Here is a 15,668-nt window from a genome sequence, read left to right as displayed (position 1 = left end):
GCCGGAGGAAAAGCAAGGGTAACATTGGACCCCTGCTAAACCATATGGGACAACTGACGCCCAGGAAAAAGCCAACCTGTTTCCATCCATGAAGAGCACACACCAACTGCTGAAACTTCCTTAGCCTGACGAAGGGTTTTTGAACCCGAAAGCTTGCTTAATAACTTTTCTCTAACTATTTGGGTTGGTCTAATAAAAGATATCAAATTCACCCAAGGAACCTTGTCTGCCTATGACCTTAGACCAACACGGCTACAACCTGAACCCCTGCAACCTGCTTAATGGGTATTTTACATCGGTTTTTCACCAGCCCCAAGGGACGGCCCTGCTCAATATGGTACAGGATGGCCAGGGTGAGGGAGAATTGTTACTCTTCATCAATGTAGAATATGTGAAAGAACACCTTGAGAGACTGGACACCTTCAAGTCAGCCGGCCCAGGCAGTTTACGTCCCAGGATACTTAAGGAGCTGGCAAGCATCATAGTTCAGCTACTGGCATGGATCTTCAAGAACTTGTGGCACCCAGGTGAAGTGACCGAAGATTGGAAGAAGGCCAATGTGGTGCCTGCCTTCAAGAAAGGGAGAAAAGTAGATCTGGGGAACTACAGGCCCATCAGCCTGACCTCTATTCCAGGGAAGATCTTGGAAAAAATTATCAGAGACCATTCTTGACAAACTGGCTGATGGCAATATCCTGAGAGAGAGCCAGCATGGGTTTGTTGTGGGTAGGTCTTGCCTGACCAATCTCATCTCCTTCTATGACCAGGTGACATATCACCTGGACAAGGGAGAAGAGATTGACATTATATATCTTGATTTTAAAAAAGCCTTTGATCTGGTATCCCATGATCATCTCATAGAAAAACTGGCCAACTACAACTTTGGCTACATCACAGTCCGATGGCTGGGGAATTGGGTCCGAGGTTGGACCCAGAGAGTGGTAGTTGACAGAAGTCAGTCATTGTGGTGTGTCGTGACCAGTGGGGTCCCCGAAGGTTCTTGGGCTTATACTTTTTTAACACCTTCATTAATGATGTGGACATTAGTATCAGAAGCGGACTGGCCAAGTTCGTCGATGACACCAAACTTTGGGGTAAAGCATCCACACCCAAGGACAGCATGGTGATCCAGGACAGGCTCAGAAAATGGGCGGACAAAAACTGGATGGCATTCAACACCGAAAAATGCAAGGTACTCCACCTTGGGAAGAAAAACCTGCAGCTTGCTTATAGGCTCAGCAGTGCTACGCTTGCTAGCACCACAGCTGAAAGGGACTTGGGGGTCATAAATGACCACAAGATGAGTATAAGACACCAATGTGATGTTGCAGCTGGTAAAGCGAGCAAAACTCTGGCTTGCATCCATAGATACTTCTCAAGCAAATATCAGAATGTCATCCTCCTGCTGTGCTCGGCTTTGGTGAGGCTGCAGCTGGAGTACTGCATTCAATTCTGGGCTCTACAATTTAAAAATGATGTGGAGAAGCTTGAGAGAGTGCAGAGGAGAGCCGCCATGCGCATGATCAGAGGGCAGGAAAACAGGCCTTATGATGAGAGGCTGAGAGCCATGGGACTCTTCAGCCTGGAAAAGTGCAGGCTCAGGGGGAACCTGGTGGCTGCCTATAAGTATACAAGGGGCATACATCAGGATCTGGGGGAGTGCCTGTTCACCAGAGTGCCCCAAGGGATGACAAGGTCAAACGGTCACACTCCTTCAAGACCATTTCAGGCTGGACATAAGGAAGAACTTCTTTACTGTCCGAGCCCCCAAGGCCTGGAACAGACTGCCACCAAAGGCAAGCACCTACTCTGGACTCCTTTAAGAGACGCATGGATATTTATCTTGCTGGGTTCCTTTGACCCCAGCTGACTTCCAGCCCCTGGAGCAGGGGGCTGGACTCAATCTTCTTAGGTCCCTTCCAGCCCTAGTGTCTATGAAATCTATGAATTGAGAAGGGAGTGCCTCTTTTTCCTGTCTCCTGCTAAGGCCTCCCAAAGGTTTGGGTCAAATCCAAAACCCTTTATATCCTGCTTCTTTTCTTGATATGCATGTGTCGACCATGTTTCACTGCTATACGTAAGGACACCGAGGATGCAGGTGTTGTACACAAGCATTTTAATTTCGATTGTGAGTTTTGTGTTGTTCCAGACTTGTTTGCAGAGCTTACTGAAAGTGGTAGCTGGCTTTCCAATGTGCACATTTAGCTCTTCATCCAGTGATATGTTGTTGCTCACTGTGGTTCTGAGGTAGCAGAATTTGTTTACTGCCTCCAGAGATGTTTTCAAGGCTGATAGATGGTGACTCTACTCTTCATCTCAAACCTGTCAGAGGTTGATCCATCAAACTGAACTACAGTCTGCATGCTTTTGCGGAAGGAGCGTATCATACTGAGAATACTGGGGCATCCAGTCTTTACCAGGACCTTGAACAAACCCTCTCTGCTGACAGTGTCAAAGGGTTTTGTCAGGTCAACAAATGCTACGTACAGTGGCTTATTTTATTTTCTGCATTTTTCTTGCAGTTAGCATAAGGAAAATATCCTGTCCACTGTTGACCTCCCTACTCTGTATCCACACTCTGATTCTGGGTAGAGACACTGTCAGCACATTGTTGCAAGTATTTCAAGATGACTCTTGCAAAAGCCTTGCCTGTGCTGATGAAAGAGATGCCCCTATGGTTGTTGCAGCTACCTTTGTCTGTCTTTGTTTTTGTAGAGAGTGATGAAGTTAGCGTCTTGCATGTCCTGTGTTACCTGACCTTTCTCCAGTAGCACACTAGGAGTTGATGGAGATAAGGTAGCAGGCTAGCCTTCCTGCACTTGAGAGCCTCAGCTGGGATGCCATCCTCCTCTGGTGCTTTTCTGCTTGCTAGAGTCTATGACCTTCCTGAGTTCTTTGGCTGTAGGTTTTTTGTCCAACTGTGCCAGTACACTTAGAGTTGGAAGTTGATCCGGTGCCTCTTCTGAAATGTCTTTCATGGGAGTAAAGTGCTAAGTAATGATCCGCTCAGCATGACATCTCTTTGCTCTTATCAGCGTGTTTTTTACTTTGCCAGCTATCAGACCTGCCTGGGTTTCTCATTGCCCTGAGGTTTTTGTTTAGAAAAGGGCAATGTGAAGATGAATCATATAGCCCACTCCACCTTGACCCATGTGTGAAAGGGGCTGCTCTCCTCTACTTATTACCTTTCCTAGATGTCATGTGTCACTTCTTGTAGCAGCTCTTGCCCCTTAACAGGTTCCTGTCTGAACAGCACCACCTAGTGACTTCTGTCAAATGGTTCACCGGCTCTGGCTGCCTGTGTACTTAAAACTTTGCTTTTGCCATGCAAGAAGCCCTTTTTCCAAGCTATTCATAACATCTCTTTCTTTTCAAGGCCCAAGGAGAATTTTGTCTTTGGCAAAGTCAAAGTGATGGAATTTCTGTGGGCTGATGAAGAAATAAAATGGGGCCCCTGCTGCTCCAGAGCTCCTCCTAAGCACATTTCTAGGATTCTTTGTTCTGCGTGGCCATAGTGCTGACAGTCGCATGCTCCACACATGTACAAAGAGCAGGTGGAAGGGGTTTGCTTGAGCATCTTGGTTAAATTCCAACTTGTAGTTATGGTTCCTGAAATCTCAGTCATCTCCTCTTCCACACCACTGTGCAGAACTGCCGGGAGCTGTTAAATAGTTGTCGTTTTACACCCTCAAATCACTGCATTTTAGTGTGGGAAGAACTGACTTCTGTTGATTGCCGCAGAAAGGCTTAAGACCTCTGGGGAGGAAAGGGGCTCCTGACACGTGATGCCTATGGTATCATTATCAATAGATGTTGTTAAGCAACCCCATGTGAGATAGAGATAGTTTTCCCATGGGCAGTCAGACTTGCCTCCCTATTGTGTACCTTACTGCCAGCTCCTTGAGAAAGCTACCAATGACTCTTCCCCCTTCCCTGGGACAGTCCCAGAAGCAGAGATCCCCAGCTAAAGACCACTCATTCCCTCCCCACAGCACACCACCCTTAGCTCTCAGACACTCTCCGCCCCCGCCCGGCAGTGCCTTTGCACGCCCCCTCGCTCCACCCCCGCCCCAGCGATCCCTCTGCATCCCCCGCCCAGCAGAGTCCAGCAGCCTGCATAGGAAGCTCTAATCGATCCTAGAGTTGGAGAGCGGGAAGGAGGGGAAATCCATGCACTCGGCACTCAGCTGGGGTACCCTGCGTTCAGTGTGCCTCGTCCGGAGCGCCCGGCGTGCTCACGGTCGCGTGGTGGGCGCATGCGCATTGGGTGATTTGGCGCATGCGTGGAGCTTCGAGCTTCCTTTCATCCCCTTTCTTGCGGACGCCATGCCGCCTATGGTGAGTGTCTGGTCGCGCGGGCTCGGCCTGTGCCCGTGCGGGCTGCTCCGGGCGCGGCGAGCGGCGTGGCGGGTCGGTGCGGCCGGGGGCTCGGGCCGCGAGCAGCGCAGGCAGACGGCGCAGCAGGCCTCGCTCTCCGCCCGGGCCCCGGCTGCACTTCCTGGCGGGCCCGGCCCGGCCCGCGGGGGTGTGGGAGGCCGGTGCCAGCCGCCTCCGTGCGCGAGCAGGCGAGGGCGAGCTGTCGGGCCGGGCCCCTGCACGTCCCCCCGCACGTCCTGCGGCCCGGCTTGGCCGCAGCTGCAGCAGGGCCCCGACCCGGCTTGTGAGGAGTTCTGATTTTTTATTTTCATAAAGAAACGTCTTCATCTTTTACTTGCTTGGTAACCCTGTTGCTTACCGCCTGGCCCGAGCACTTGCTTTTAGCAGAGCTTGGTGGGCGTCCGCAATAATCTCCTTTCTTTTTCACTCTGCAGAAGAAACCAGTGACGAAAGGTGGCAAAAAAAAGAAGCAGGTCCTGAAGTTTACTCTGGACTGCACCCATCCCGTTGAAGATGGAATCATGGATGCTGCTAACTTTGTGAGTTGTAAACGTTCTGGGCCACCGCTCGCTGCTTCCGTGCGCTACATGCATCTGCTAGTGGCAGTTACTGCCCAGGAGTCCTCAGGCAGCTCTTCAAAACATTCGTGAAAACGTATCTGTAGTAGAAAAAATGAGCTAGTCTCTTCTTTCCCATGTACTGCTTCCCAGAATGCTCTCTGTCCCCCAAAGGTATGCATACGCCTTGCTGGCCTGCTTGGCTTTAGCTATTTCCAGCTATTGTCTGCTGTTCTCAGTGCAAGTTTTCCACCCGATCGAGTAATCTAGCATCTGCACTAGAAGAGTCTAGTTTAGGTCGAGTTTTGCTAGAATGTGCAGGCTAAACCCTCATTTAAATTTGACTTCTTAACTGAGTGATGTGGGAAGTTAAGGTATCTCTGCTGGGCTGGATTGAGATTGGCAAGTAGGAAACATTTAAAGCATTGGTTTTAGTCAAGCATTCTGTTTGTACTTGCTACACTGAAGAGGTTGTTTCTCCCCCCACCACTGTAGGGAAACAATGATGTATTTCTTCTAGGATTGTGCATAATTTTTCTTTTTCACTGTAATTTTAAACACTATGTTTTATACTGTTGTTTATGACTTTTATTGGAAAATATTGAATGCTGTATTTCTTACTTAGTTTTGTTTATGACTTCTTTTTTCTTCGTGAGAAATGTTGAAAGCTGTACTTTCCTTTTTTGCATTTTTTAATGAAGGGGGAGGCAGCTTCCAGTGTCGTTAGGCTGCTGCTGAACTGAGTGGATCTACCTGTCTTTGTTTTACCAGATTTTTTTTTCGGTAATCCGTAATCTTTAGATATAAGCATTTCATTTTAATTAAAAAAAATCAATTTTTTTTAAAGCAGCTGTTGAGTGTGTAGGTACTTGTTAATTAACAGCAAACTTCACATTTGTTTTAGTAATCTAATTTAAAACTTGAAATAAAAACTTTTTTCAGATTTGTTTTGGATTTAATTTATAACATAGGTATGAGATGATGGAGGCAGTGGGGAAGAAATAAGACCTTTTGTTGAATAATACCCAGAATATACCTACTGTCCATAGACTTGTTATTCAATCTGTGGTTTGAATGTTCAGTTAGGTGATCTGATCATATTATGACTACAGTAACAAATAAAATCAGTCATTTTTTCAAAACTTTGAAATGCTGGTGAAATATTTCTTGGTTCATAAATCAGTATACTGACTTGATTTCTTGCTGTTTTACTACTGTCTGTGAAGCCATCAGTTTGTGATATTTTGCAGGACTTACTATAGAATAAGTCATGCAAAATCTTTATGATGCCTAAACAGTAGCATTTAGAATTACAAATCCAAAACTTAACATCCAGGACACTGTTAGGATTACAGGCTCCTAGTAATAAGTTTTTGTTATATTTTTACTGAACTAACTATAGTTGGCAGAGATGTTAGACAAACTTCTGGGCACAAAGTGTGCTTCAGGTGTGACCATAACACTCCAATCCTACTACAGTCTCCCAGAGAGTGTTTTTCCAAGCATGTAGCATTTTGTGCTAGTTTCATACAGATTTGTGAAAAGATGAAGATTATTGCTTGTGCTCGGCTCCCTCCCCCATTCTTTTTCTCTCTAGAGTTTTTTTCCTCCAGGTGGAAGGATGAATGCTTGCAACTGCTGGTACATATGTATATGCATCTGAGGGCCAGGTGGATATAGTTTATGATCACTCTAATTCTGCAATGATTTGTTCTTCTGCTTATCTTCCTTCATCTGAGTAGTCTGACTGGCTGAAATAGAACTAAATAGTGTAAATCTTTGCAGGATCCATGCCTTGGTCTCTAGGATGAGCAAAGCATTTATTTGCTTTTCAAGTTTTCTGGCTAAGATGCTTTAAAACTTGTATGGTTTATTTGGTTAAAATAAATCGGGTGGTGTAATGGACCTTCAATCTCTGACTGCTAAGAAGTCAGTGGAGATATTTCACCTGTCAAAGCTCTAACCCATCTGTTCCACTTTTTGCAGGAACAGTTTTTGCAGGAACGAATCAAAGTGAATGGAAAAGCTGGGAATCTTGGTGGAGGTGCAGTGACCATTGAGAGAAGTAAGAGTAAAATCACTGTAACTTCAGAGGTTCCATTTTCAAAGAGGTAAGGCGAAAGGGCATGTGGGAACTTAATGATCTGCAAAAAAAAGAAAAAAGAATAGGGTTCATATACTTTAGGCTCTAAATGATGCATGGAGAGGGTCTGAAAGGTGTGAGTGGTCGCTTCTACTTGCTTTTTACTTCTGAAATTCAGGTCGGGTCTACTGTGGAAGGTGGCTGTAAACTGGAGCATTTGAAATGTTGATTGTACAAATCCAAACGGAAACTTCAGCAGTTGAAGGGGAAAAAGTGAATAACCTTTTGGTGAAAGGAAGATATTGTTCAGGGCTCACCTTTTGGTCAGTGGAGGCTTCCTGCATTGAGGGAGTTATTTGATAGGGTTTCCAAAATGCCCAAGGAAGATGGGAACTGAAGAACGAAGGCTTGTATCCAGTTTATAATCATTTCTTGGAACCAGGTGACTTAGTGACCTCCTTCTGTGTGTCAGTGGCATCCTCTCTAAATTACCAGTTGTTGGGAAGCTGGATTTGGTGCATTTTACACTGTTTTCATATTGGTCACTTTATACCATCTCACTGCTCTGTGCATACATGTTTTTAAACATCCTTGTGCTTTGGTATTGAATTTTTATGTTGGTTCTTCCAGGGGTTAGTAGTCTGTAACTGGACACATGTAATTGGCAAGTTGTGTTTTTGTTTTTTAAAGGACTCAGATCTGAAAAGCTTCAGCAAGTTTACCTCCATGTAAATATTAATTTTGTCCTAAACATTTTTCATGTAGCCAGTACTAGCATAGATGCTAATAGCATATAAAACTGTCTCTTCAGAACTGCATGATTAAGTATTCAGATGACCAGTTTACACTGAGTGTGATTTGTATTAGTATTATTATTACTAAGAGACAATGTAGGTATGCTGAAATGTAAGGGGCAGCCTGGTTGGGTGGGCAGGGAGGCGTTCTCTCAATAGGAAGATTAAGCTCTTAAGAGAATTTTGTACATCAGAATGAATATCAAGTACACCAGCAATAATTATTCTTAATAAATATGGTAAAACAATATTTAAGAGGCTTAAGGAAGCACTTTTTGGGGGGGCGGGACATGTCGTATGTAAATATACAATTTAACAATAGGTTATAGTTTATAGTTTGCAGGAACAGACTTTCTCCAATGCATTTTTTATACATTAGTCTGAGGCATTGAAAAGACAACGTTGTTCCTTCCTGTATCGTTGATCTCTCTCTTCACATTCCCTTTGACTCTCTTGCCAGCAGTGCTGTCTATATGCTTTTTACTGTGTTGGTTCCTTATTGTTGGAACCCCCTCTCATCTGGTGTGCTCAAGGCTTGTTTCTCTAAAACCATTTGTAAGGCACAGGAGCATTTATATTTAAATGTTACTGTGGAAGTCAAGCTCTAAGTGTGTTTATGGTTGTGGCAATGGTGGTTTTTTGTGTGTTTGTTTGTTTTAACTAAGGTGATGCGTTTCCATGTGTATTGCTTGTATGTCCCTGTCCTTTTGACTTGAAAGCTGTAAACCCCTCAAGAGAGATCATGTATTTCTCAACACAGCACCTCATGTATTCTGATCATTATTGCATTTGCTTACTAAAGAATTGGAAAAAATGTCAGTTGGTTAGTGACTGAGTTTTATAATGTCTGATGAAGCCATGTACCTTTATTTGGTACCAAACAAAAATAACCCTGCCTTGCTGGCATGCTGTTGTTGACAGTATCAATTTTCTTGGATTTGGGGGTGGAGGGAGAAAAAAAGCTGCTTGGCTTTTCTGTTATAAAGAAATTGCTGCATTGTCTGACATGTACCTTTACATGGGGACTCATGCTGTGATTGATAACATCCTTTCCCAGCCCCGAATTATTTGGTTTTGATGCATGTTATTGTGCAGGCCTTAATTCACTGATTCCATTGAAAGTTTTTTTTTTTCTAAAATAAAGTTTGTTTAGAATGTAAGCTTCTAATATCTTCACTTTTGATGTGGATAGTCATGTGTGCTTTTTTTTTTTTTTTTGCATTAGAGAGCTCTCCTTGGTATTCCCCCCCCCCCCCCCCCCGGCCCCCAAGGTGTTCTTTTTAATTTTATTTTCTTAATTAAGTTTGTGCAAAGGCAGGGCATGACTTGGCACTTATCTCCCAAGAAGTGCCTTAGCTTTTCCCTCCTGTGTTCTGAGTAGCATGTCTTTTGTAGTTACTTCTGCAGTAATAGCCTTCTGGCTTGCCTTGCAGAGAGTTAAGTCATTTCTAGTAAGGTGAGAACACTTTTTTTTCTTGGTTGAGAAGATTTTAAATCTGCTTGTTGAAACACTAATATAAAACATAATTTGTTCTTCTGAATCGAGTTAGTGGTAAAGCCCCACAGGGGAGGATCTTCAGGAAAAAAGATGTAATGAATGGTGCTGTTAGGCAAATATTGCAGACCTGAAAGTGCTTTGAGCCTATACACTACCTCTTTGTTTCTGAAAAAGTAAAATAGCATGTTACAATCTGTAATCACAGTGGGGTTTGTCCAAAATGTCTCATCAAGTGTGAAAGACTTTAAGACAAACTCTTCTTGTTATATAATGCAAAATTGAAACAGCATAGAGAAAAGCATGATGGGAATCTTGTAAACTATTTATTTGAATTTCTCCTACAGCATGTAATGTAGGATAAGAGGTAATTGTACTGCTTTCAGTTGGATTACTGGTTTCCTTCTTTCCACAGATACCTGAAGTATCTGACTAAGAAATATCTGAAGAAAAACAACTTGCGTGACTGGCTGCGTGTCGTTGCCAATAGCAAGGAAAGTTATGAATTACGATACTTCCAGATCAACCAGGATGAAGAAGAGGAAGAGGAAGAAGATTAAATGCATGTGAATCTGGAAATATTTTGTATATTAAATTTCCTTGAATAAAATGAAAAAAAAAAAATGTTAACATTTTCTGTGTTTTTCAAAACTCTAGTGTTAGGCAGCTCTTCCAACTGTCCTGATTGATATGGTGGTCATTCTAATGCCACAGTAAGTACTTAATTAGTAAAGGTTAACAGCTTTTGTTGTACAGATAAACTTTATCTAACCAGACTGCAGTAATGTAGACATTTTTTCCTCCTGCTTGATCTTGATTCATAAGAGAATTTCTCTTGCAGAATCTGGGGTCCCTCATAAAATAGTCTTCTCGTTTTGGAGAACTGAGATTTCCTGTTTATTTTTGTAATACCTCAAGTACAATATTACTTAACGGTCTCTTTGTAGCAGATTTTTATTTCACTTAAAATATTCCAGTATAGTAGAATGAAAATTGGTAAGTGTCTGGAAAAGAGATTTGTCATGCTTTGACTTTGTCACACTTAGCCCTAACAATTTGCTGTGCCATCTGGCTTTGCTTTGTTTTATGGAGCCCTGTAGCATCATATGTTATGAAAGGGTTGAGATTTTGGAAGCTGAGGAGGGGATGTAGTCAGAACACCAACCACTTCATCTCAGTGTCTCAACTACAGATGAGAAGTTTAGCCAGTTAATTTCCCACCCTTTTTTTTTTGCTGTCAGACCTATCTGGTTTAATTTTTAATTAAGAATCACTGTATGTGGCTTCAAAGTTATCTCCAACCAGAGGTCTAGTCTGAATAGAATGGGGTTTTTTTTGTTTTTAAAGGTTTCCCCTTCCTTGGCTAATGTCCCACAAGGGGTGGCAGCGGAGTCTGGTTGATAGAAAAGATCAATCACACAACACTTTTTTTATTTGGGTAATGTTGACTTCCAAGAACTTTTTGCAATAGTGCTTTTGAAACTGCAATGTAAAATCTGAATTTGCAACTTGTCAAAGCATTGTGCACTCAGATGCTTCTCTCAGCCTGAGAAAACTTAAAGGTGTAGGAATATTGGTATGAATGCGTGCAGTGGGGTCAGTTTTCTTCACATCCCTAAGAAGTTATCAGCTCTGCTACAATGTTTGAGTATTTGTTATTTATACAGGTATATTTTTGCTTACTTATTACAGATGAAGACAGTCTTGTAGCATGACAATCTGTTCTTAGTCGCATACCGTACCTTTATCATTTTACAAGTAATTAAACAAGGTGTTATTTCATAGGGCTGATGGAGTCATTTTTCAATGAGCTTTAGAAACTGTTATTAAACTTGTAGGTAGCGTTATTTCTTGTTCTCTTCCCTCTCCCTAGTAATTTGCCATTGCTTTTTTTTGGTGACAGAAGGTTGGATGGATGTGTCTTCAGAGATTGTTGTGATATTTCTAAATGGAAATGCTTATCAACATGAGCCCTGCTGACCAAAGGCTCAGATTGGCAAGCAGTTTGCAACAATGGCTCAGTGAACAGTGTTCAAATCAAGGCTACTGAACTTTGGCTGGGAAAAGTCATAGTAACTTGGCTTCACATTATCATGATAGGCTGCTGGGCTTCAGGCCTGTCTGCACTGCACTTGCAGTAAAATCAAGGAATCAAGTGCACTTGAATTTCTAAAATCTAAATCAGCCACACTGGAGCCTGATTGGATCTGTGCTTGGAAGTCTGAGTATGTGAACTCTTGGTTTTAGTTCCTCAGGTCTTTTTTTCCCTCCCCAACTGCCAACATGTTGGTGCACTGAGTCACTAAAACATTTCTTGAACATGAAAGCATTTATTAGTGCTTCTTTCTTTTAGTTAAAATCTGTTTTCTTACTGGTGTGAGAAATAGGCGTACACTGAAGTGTTAATTTAAATGATGCTAACCTTCTATAGAAGACCCTATGCCATTGCAGCGGCATTTGTTGCTGTAATCTAAGATGTGGCTTACCTAGGGTATTTGTGACAGGCTTTTCCCTTCTGGAATTCCAGATGGTGAAATGCTCTCTTAGGTTGGGTGGGGAATCTTGCTGAGTTCTTACCTGTGAAGCACCTGTATTTCCACCACTAAAATGGGACAACTTATTGATGTCAGGCTCTGCCACTTCTGATGGACTAAGCTATACATAGGCACTGGAGCCAGACTTGGGAGTCATCTTTTTGGACAGGTGCAAAAAGAACCAGTAAATAATGTACTGAGCTGAGTGACATGCACATCTAGTCGGAGGTTTTAATGTATGTGACCTGGTGCTCCTGGTGTGTGAAAGAAGGGTGTTTGTTCACTGTGTGCCTTGGCTTCCCTTCTTTGAAGCAGCTGTTTGCATCACAAGCTGAAGGGCTGCTGGTAAAGTGCTTCCAGTTCCTTTTCCTGCGTGTTGGCCTAAGGACATAAGTAGACAAGGCTGTTTGGGCAAATGTGATATCTTTTATTAGACCAACTAAACAGTTGGAAAAAATTGTTCTTTGCAAGTTTTTGGGTACAAACACCCTTTGTCAGGCTGAGGAAGCTTCTGCAGTTGGTGCATGCTCTTCCTGGATGGAAGGAAAAGTAAAGAAGCTTGCTTAAAAAAAATTTCCCTCAACTATATAAATTGGTTTAAAAGAAGATATCAGATTCACCCAAAGAACCTGGTCTGCCTATGTCCTTAGATCAACATAGCTTCAACCTACACCCTTGATAAAAGACTAGACATTTACCCGAAGAACCTTGTGGGTCCAATTCCTTTTTAACACCGGGCCAGCTGTGGGCTGCTCAGAGCCCAGACGGGCTGCTCTGCTTCACTCCTGTGCGGGATGAGCCGCGGGGGCCGGCCGGGGAGCGCTTCCCCGGGGGCGGGGGCGGGCGCGGGAGGGGCGCGCGTCCAGGTAGGTGCTGCAGGCGCCCCGCTGTGCCGGCTCGTCTAGCGGCTCTTCAGCTCGCAAGTCACTTCCTCAGAAGCGCAGTGCGGTGACCTCGCCTTGCGGGGGAGCCAGGCGGGCGGGGCGGCCCTGGCAGAAGCTGCCTCTTGCAGCCGCGGAGCTGAGCGGGCGGGCTGGCGGCCGCCGGGGGGAGGGCTGGCCGTTCACCCGCGCGGCCGGGCCGGGCCGGGCCGAGCCGAGCGGGGCGCAGGCGGCAGCATCCTTAGCAGCCGTGGGGGGCGCGGACGCCCGTTCCCTCCCTCCTTCCCGAGCGGCCCCGGCCCCGCGCCTTGCGCAGCCCCGGCGGCCGAGCGAGCGGTGCGGAGGCGATGGGATGCGGTTGCCTGGGCAACCAGACTGGACGTCACACTCTGGGCATGTGTAGTCCCGGCTGGTGCCGCTGCTCCCCCTCCCCGGCTGGCGGGCGCGGGCGCGGGGGGCGGCGCGGAGCGCGGGCGGCTTCGCCTCCACAGGCGGGGGAAGGCGGGGGAGCGGGAGCGGGAGCGGGAGCCAGGGCAGCCGCAGCCGCAGCCATCTTCGCGCCGCGGCCGCGCCCCGTGCAGCGCCCGCGGGTGGAGGCTGGCGCCGCGGGGCGCCCCGGGCCGGGGCCGGGGCCGGGGCTGGGGCTGGGGCTGGGCAGGCGCCGGCCGCCGCCGGGGCGCGGAGCATGCGGGGCCCCGAGGAGGAGCCGGACGACATGGAGCACGAGGAGGACGTGTCAGGTAGGGGCCACGGCCGGGCCCAGGGGAGGGGCGGCACCCGGGCTCTGCCCGCGGCCCCGGCGGTGCCCCTGCCCCTGCCCCTGCCCGCGAGCCGCGCCCGGCCCGGCCCGGCCCCGCGCTCCCGGCAGCGGCTGCAGGTGCGGCCCCGCCAGCCCCCAGCGCCGGGGAGAGCGCGTTTCCCAGCACAGCCCGCCTGGCCCCCCGTGTCTTGGCCCCCTTGTCTGCCATAAACTTTCCCTACCTTGGCGTCAGGCTGTTGTTTCCTCCCACATTGCCTTGGAGACTGTGCTGTCATCCTTTCCCCGCTTAGGGCACCTCGGTGTAGACCCCTCCCTTGCCTTTCCCTCTCCCAGGCCTGGCGCACTGCTGTCCCTCCCTCTCCCTGCCCAGGTTGTATCCTGTGCCCTTGCATTGCTCGCGCTGCCCTTCCCGGCTGTTTGGAAATCCTTCTGTGTCCTGGGGGCTGTAACCCCGTGCACTGGGGTGTGGTATTAAGGCCACCTAACTGGCCAGGGCAGCCAAGTCAGCTTAAACAAGCCTCAGTTGGAGGATCTGGATTTTCCTGTTGGTTTTCTTACCCAACAGACTGCTTTACCGGTCTGTGGCTGGTACAGGTGACACCCGTCTGCCAGGCTGGCAGCACCCTGGAGTGTGCTCCAGCTGCTGAGTTAAGTCCAAGTAAAACCGTGCTGTTAGGCTGCTGAGTGCATCAGCCGTGTCCAGGTTAGAATTCAGTAACCGCAGTGGAACAGGGCTCCTGCCACATGGGCAGGGACATGGGCAGGGATGACATGTAGGGGGTGCACATGCACCCCCTGAGTGCGGCAGTACATCCCCTACAAAAGACGCCGGTGTCTGCAGGCGGTCCACAATCACTGCTGGCCACCATCAACGGCAGCTGCAGGTGGTCGCCAACCCTTGGTCAGCACTCGCCACCCTCCTCCCCCCACACCGGCGCTGTCAGCGGCGTCTGCGGGAGCTCTCCCGCTTCTGCCACCGCCGTTGTGCTCCTGCCACTGCCGTACCCCCCTTCCCCCCCAGTTGCTGGGAGCATGCGTCGTTCATGGACATGGGGCATAACTGGGCGAAGGGATAACTTGTACTGTGAGGTTTGGTACTGGTCAGCAGGCCTGATGGCTGTGCCATTTCTCCAGGTGTGACCTAAGTAGGAAGTGTCAGTCTAAGCGAGTGACACTAAAATGACCAGTGGTGCTAATGGTGTCAGGGTGTTTGGCTTAACCTAGTGTTAATGGGGACCAAAGTGCTCGAGAGGAGGGTGGTGTGGTTTTCAGTGGATGTTTCTCACACGCAAAGCCTCCAGTGGAATAGCCTGGTGCTCTCCCAGATAACCCTGGGCAGGGTCTCCAGCAGCTGCTCCCAGGAGTGGCATTCTTCTGTGTTTTCTATCTTAATGACAAAGAAGTAAAAATTGAAAAGTAGAAAGAAGCTTCTGCCTGCAGAGTTTTTTGTTTTTAAGTCAGCCTTGTTCATGTCTCCCACCTGGAACTTCTCTTGTATCTAATAAAGCAGGCACTTGGGCCAAACTCACTGCTAGCATAAGCAGCTACAAATCCATAGAAGCCAATTAAGTTGCAATTGCTTCTGATGAGAGTAAGGAAGTTCCCCCGACACAGGGAGCCAGCCTGAGGCCTGTGCAGTGCTGTAGCATGCCATTTCAACCTTCTGCATGAGGTGCCTGTTAGAAACTTCCAGTGGATATGCCTTGTTCTTAAATTTCCAAAATAAATGCATTTCTGTGTCGAATGCAACTTAGGAACAAGGATATAAGACCAAAGTAGAATTTCTGGATAAATGAGAGCTGATTTGCTAATTCTGTCAGGCTCTAACCTTCAGTCTCTCCAGTGGAGAAGTGATATTGGTGCCTAGTGTCAAAGCCATGAGGACGGTAGTGAGTGAGGGACTGTGATTCCAAAAGCCCATTAGACATGTATCATTAAGAACTCAGGTACAGGATGCTCATTTTTGCAAGCTGTGAAGCTATTTATCTCTATCCTATGCTTTGTTTTCCAAGGCAGGAGGAATTTTGAACATCTGGCAGTTAAATGCCACCCCATCAGTGTCAAAAAGGGTCTGTACTTCCTTTGCAAAAATGACTGGAGATTATTAAGATCCTTTGGTTTTCACTCTTAATACACCTGACTGATGTCTAATCAGGCAGATAATCAGTGGCCACAGTTGTGCCATGG

The 15,668-nt window shown here is 46.6% G+C and overlaps 2 protein-coding genes and 1 long non-coding RNA gene across 5 annotated transcripts in view; 2 read left to right on the top strand and 1 right to left on the bottom strand.

The window, feature by feature from the left end:
• The first annotated feature begins 4,231 nt into the window (after window positions 1-4,231).
• On the top strand, window positions 4,232-9,936 carry RPL22 (ribosomal protein L22). Its single transcript, XM_014605806.3, has 4 exons — window positions 4,232-4,338; window positions 4,812-4,916; window positions 6,921-7,045; window positions 9,722-9,936. The coding sequence occupies exons 1-4, from the start codon at window positions 4,327-4,329 to the stop codon at window positions 9,864-9,866; spliced, it is 387 nt and encodes a 128-aa protein (XP_014461292.1). The 5' UTR covers window positions 4,232-4,326; the 3' UTR covers window positions 9,867-9,936.
• On the bottom strand, window positions 6,921-13,791 carry LOC109284725 (uncharacterized). Its single transcript, XR_002092295.2, has 2 exons — window positions 13,703-13,791; window positions 6,921-7,078 (listed from the first exon to the last, which is right to left on the bottom strand). It is a non-coding gene; the product is annotated as an uncharacterized LOC109284725 (long non-coding RNA).
• CHD5 (chromodomain helicase DNA binding protein 5) overlaps window positions 13,224-15,668 on the top strand; it is a 56,793-nt gene continuing 54,348 nt past the window's right edge. For all 3 annotated transcript variants that reach the window (XM_059716201.1, XM_059716200.1, XM_059716203.1), the window contains exon 1: window positions 13,224-13,461. In XM_059716201.1, the coding sequence (XP_059572184.1) occupies window positions 13,407-13,461 (55 nt within the window). In that variant the 5' untranslated portion in view covers window positions 13,224-13,406. The remainder of the gene's footprint in view (window positions 13,462-15,668) is intronic.

Source organism: Alligator mississippiensis, chromosome 13 (assembly GCF_030867095.1).
Source record: "Alligator mississippiensis isolate rAllMis1 chromosome 13, rAllMis1, whole genome shotgun sequence".
Lineage (NCBI taxonomy): Eukaryota > Metazoa > Chordata > Crocodylia > Alligatoridae > Alligator > Alligator mississippiensis.
The sequence above is the reverse complement of the archived record's forward strand: the minus strand, read 5'-3'. Positions and strand labels throughout refer to the sequence as shown.

What these genes read in the sequence shown, in the direction of transcription:
- RPL22 (XM_014605806.3), top strand. An exon ending in TCATGGATGCTGCTAACTTT is followed by an intron (nt 4,917 to 6,920) that starts GTGAGTTGTAAA and finishes CACTTTTTGCAG; the next exon opens with GAACAGTTTTTGCAGGAACG. An exon ending in GAGGTTCCATTTTCAAAGAG is followed by an intron (nt 7,046 to 9,721) that starts GTAAGGCGAAAG and finishes TTCTTTCCACAG; the next exon opens with ATACCTGAAGTATCTGACTA.